Source organism: Echinops telfairi, unplaced genomic scaffold, assembly GCF_000313985.2.
Source record: "Echinops telfairi isolate 266 unplaced genomic scaffold, ASM31398v2 ScPeMD7_7458;HRSCAF=8496, whole genome shotgun sequence".
NCBI lineage: Eukaryota > Metazoa > Chordata > Mammalia > Afrosoricida > Tenrecidae > Echinops > Echinops telfairi.
Window position 1 is genome coordinate 78,543 of NW_022111358.1, and position 4,759 is coordinate 83,301.

The window sequence follows — 4,759 nt, forward strand, 5'->3', positions numbered from 1 at the left end:
GTGGCAGCTGCAGTCCTCCGAATCCGTTCAGTGGAGGGAAGGAAAAAGGCTTTCTCCACATGTGGCTCCCACCTCACTGTCGTTTGCCTCTTCTATGGGACAGGTATCTTCAACTACATGCGCCTGGGTTCAGAGGAGGCTTCAGATAAGGACAAAGGGGTGGGGGTTTTCAACACCGTCATCAACCCCATGATGAACCCACTCATCTACAGCCTCAGAAACCCTGATGTTCAGGGTGCGCTATGGCGAGTACTGATAGGAAAGCGAACCCTCACCTGAGGGATGGTAGAATCCTTTTCTTGCCTTTTTTGGGATGCCAAAACAAAGAACATTTTTCCATAGACACCTTTCCCCCCTATCTTCTTATTCCTGAATATTTGTGTTAAATGCTTATCCTTAAAGGAAATTCTTCCTAGTGCATTCATTCATTTTTTCAACGAATGCTTAATGAATTAGTTCTACGAACCAGACACTTCTTGAGCACTGACTACAGAGTGAGCAACATACACAAAGAGCTGTGCAGTCCCATTGTTATAAAAGAAAACAAAATAAATGAAGCAATAAGCATCATAGATGGCATATCAAATAGTCATAAGAGATAACCAAGATAAGGAGATCTAGGGTTAAGTTCTGCTAATCCAGCCTCCTGGGCTTTGCTACCTGTTTTTTTCTGTGCTCGCTTTCTGCCTAGGAAATGAACGCTTATAACCTGAGGAATAATGTCCTACAAAGAAGGACAATTGGGTTACTCCCAGCCTAAGTACTCAAGAACATCACTGTGCAGTTTCCTTCTATGAGGACATGAGATTCCTACCAAATCAGATCCCAGTCAAGGCATATTTCATTCTACTGTCGACCTTTCATCTGCAAGAAACTCATTTCTTGTCTTTACCGTGATGCAAGAATCCCGTAGGCTACTTTGTGAGAAATAAGAGGGGGGGAAACACACTTAATAAAGCCTATCTCAATGTGTAGATGGTTTATCTTGATATCAAAAAGGAATGTTCGATCTCCATTCCCTGCTACATTTATCGCTCTTGTTTGGTATTATCACCTTCCTCACACATGTGACAAAACCTTGGCAAGTACCACAACCATGTCCTCAGAATCGACGTAGAAACCAGGTTGAACTTTTGTCTGTTCCGATTTCACTTTTCTCCATCAAACTTCCAAGCTCAGAAAAGACATACCCAATCATTGAGTCCCTGTGAGTAATGCTTCTTTCTAACATGTCTTTGTCAGTAGGTTAGGATGGCACTAAACCAGCATGTCCTTATTCTGATGTTTAGCCAGTGTACACAGTCCTGACTTCTGTCTTATTTCCAGACTCCCCTGGAAGGCTAATCACCTACTCATGGCAATTCTGTTCCTCTACAATATCTGAGGAGTTCATTTAGAACTTGGTTCATTGCATAGTATGCATGAATATTAGGACTGATTCCTTTCAAGGAACTCTGATTAAGAAAGGATGCTCTAGACCAGTGGTTCTCAACCTTCCTAATGCCATGACCTTTAATACAGTTCCTCATGTTGTGGTGACCCCCCCCAACCATAAAATTATTTTCGTTGCTACTTCATAATTGTAATTTTGCTACTGTTATGAATCGGGCGACCCTTGTGAAATGGTCGTTCGACACCCAAAGGGGTCGAGACCCACAGGTTGAGAACCGCTGCTTTAGACACTTGCTCCAGGCCAAACAAAGAGATGTCTTACTGGCAGAAGTCTGAGTCATCAAGGAGTTTCCAAGAGACAGGCGGCCAAGATCCTGAAGAGAAAATAATCCCAAAGAGGTTGATGCTGCCAGTTGCATTGCCTCCTCCCTTGAAACATTTGCTCATCCTAACTCAGAAGAAGGAGTTTCTGAGGGGCTGAAAAGTGAGTTTGTAGCAGGGTATGGAGCTGGGTAGACAAAACTGGAAGTTTGGGTCCTGCCAAAGAAGAAAAGATGGTCAACACTGCAGGTATTTATTTGGAAACTCCAATCTGCTCCCCCCACCCCCCGACACAATGTGTTGACACAGTGGCTCAAACACGGGATCAACTGTGAGGATGGTGCAGGTCTGGGCAGTGGCTCATTCTCTTGAACCTAGGGTAGCCAGGAGTCATAACCCACTCCATGGCACCTCACAGCACCAAAAACCGGTGCAAGGAATAATAGGAAATAGACCATCCTTGGCAAAGAAGGAAACATTTTCGAAGCAGCTAAAGCCTATCACATTGGATACTCCTGTCTTTACCATGGCTACCTGTCCAGACCTCCAGAATAAACAGAAAATGTCCAAGTCACTGGGTAGAACAGCACCATCCAATAATAATTTATTCTAAGACACTGATTGAATTAAAACATTTATCATTAAAAAACTCACAGCCATTCTGACCCAGAGGGGCCTTCTAGGATAGACTAACACTGTGCCTGTGGGTTTCTGAGCCTGTGACTCTTTAGAGGTGTAGAAAGCCTCATCTTTCTCCCTTGGAGCGGCTGCTGGTTTCGGACAGCTGACCTGTGGTTCACAGCCCAATGCGTAACCCGATGGGCTACGCATCAGGGCTCCTTTTTTGTTTTATTTTAATATGTATCGCAATTATGTTTAAATAGCATATTAAACAACTAAAATTAATTTTATATTTTAATTTGGTTCAATAAAATGAAATATCATTTCAGCCTTTGCGATTATAAAGTTCTCTTGCTCTTTTCATGTAATGCCTTTTTAAAATTCAGAGTGATCTGGCATTAAGCTTGTGATCCCTGCTTTATGTTTGCCTACATTTGACTAGTAGCCTCTACCTTTCAAACGTCATAGTTAACTTTGTTGGGTTTAAACACACACACACACACACACACACACACACACACACACACACACCATTTATTGCCTCACAGTTTAAGAGATCAGAAGTCTGAAGTCAGGCTGTCAGTAGGGCTATGCTATCACTGAAGGTCCTAGGGGAAGACCCATTCATGTCTCTTCCAGCTTCTGGTAGTTGTAGGCATTCCTTGGCTTGGAGCTGCAGCCTAACTCCAACCTCTGCCTTCACCCTCCATGGCCTCTCTGTGGGTGTCTTTCTGTGCCTCTTAAGTAAAAAAAGAAAAGAAATGTTTCCTTTGAGTGAAATTTTAGAGAAAACTGACTTTACATTGAACAATCGATATACATCTGATTTGTGACATTGAGTATAGTTCCCCCTTAATGCAACAGAGGAGCCCTGGTGGCATAGTGGTTATGTGTTTGGCTATTAACCTCAAGGTCAAAACCACCAGCTGCTCCTCAGGAGAAAGATGAGACTGTCTACTCCTGTAAAGTGTTAGTCTCAGAAACTCACAGGGGCAGTTCGACTGTCCTATAGTCACTTTGAGTTGGCATCAACCTGAGGGCAGTGTATTCGAGAGAATTTATAGTGTAACAGAGTTCATCTCCCTTCATTCTTGTTTATTGTTTTCATTCATCCTTTTTCCTACCCATTTCTGCTTTATCTCTTTGGAAAGGCTATCTTTTTAAATTTTGAATACTTGATTTTTCCAAGACATGTGCACAACAATAGTGTTATTGTTCCCCTATAGGCCTATCCATTGTTTGGTCAAAAGTTGAGCCATGAGGGTGAGTTCAGTTCCTAAGAGTCACCAAGGGCCCTAGTGTTGGGGGCTCCACTCATCTTCCCCACACCCAGACCGTAAGCCTGGTCTTTCTTATTATTTTGAGTTTTGTTCCATACTTTTCTCCCACTCTATCCATGATTCTCTACTGTGATCCATTTCAGAGTGGCTGGCAATGGTAGCCAAAGAGTAATAGAACCATCTAGTAATAGAACAAACCATCTGGACTCAGGATTATGGAGGCTGAGTTTCACATCATCCATTGGTCCTTTGGACTGCTTGCTTCCACATGTCTTCCCTTTACTTCATTTTGCTCCACTCTCCTTTGCTGTAGGTGGAGAGAGACCAATAGTTGCACCCTATGTGGCCATTTGCAAGCTTCTAAGACTCCAGTCCCTACTCACCAGAGTAGCATCTAGAACATATTGACTTTGTGTTCTGCTGATGGACCTTGGTATCCCCAGAGATTTATTTCTTCAAGATGTTTGGTATTGCTAAAAAGTTTACAAGCTTTGGGACTATCTAGATTCTCTGCCAACCTGCATTGGCCAAGGCACTTCCAACATGTATTGGCTGGTGTATTGGTTTCTGATGGCTGCTCACAACAAATCACAACTTACTAACTTAAAACAACAGAAATGTATTATTGTACAGTTCTTGAGGCAAGAAGTTTCAAATTAGTCTAAAAGCAAGATATTTGCAAAGTACGTTCATTTTAGGAGGTGCCAGAGAATCATGTATTGTTTACCTATGCCAGCTTCTATTAACCACTGGGATTTATTGGTTCACATGAGGTTATATCACTTCACTCTCTGCCTCCATTATCACATGGTATTTCCTCTTCAGTAGTTACATTCCCTCTGCCTCGTTCTCAGGAAGGGATGTCAAGAAGTATTGCTATAACATCATAGAAACCTTTATTAAACTAAAATATCCAAATGTGAAGCTATAGTGTCTTGACATAACCTCTCTATATATCTATACACTTCTCAAAGTGATATTTATATATCTCTGACCCTTCCCTAAAGAATCTGCTCCCTTCAATTTACTGCATGTCAAAATGGCAGTTTTGACATACTTGAGGGACTCAAATTGCTTTTTTTTTTCAGTGTTTTAAGAACAAAAAGAAGTTTAAAAGGGCAAGATCAGGTCTGTAGGATGGATGG

The 4,759-nt window shown here is 42.0% G+C and overlaps 1 protein-coding gene across 1 annotated transcript in view; it reads left to right on the forward strand.

Annotated features, from left to right (window-relative positions):
* The window catches only part of LOC101662991 (olfactory receptor 3A2), a 12,271-nt gene extending 11,992 nt beyond the window's left edge, over positions 1 to 279 (forward strand). The window contains exon 2 of the mRNA XM_004706864.2: positions 49 to 279. Coding sequence (XP_004706921.1) covers positions 49 to 279 — 231 coding nt within the window. The remainder of the gene's footprint in view (positions 1 to 48) is intronic.
* Positions 280 to 4,759: the final 4,480 nt, after the last annotated feature.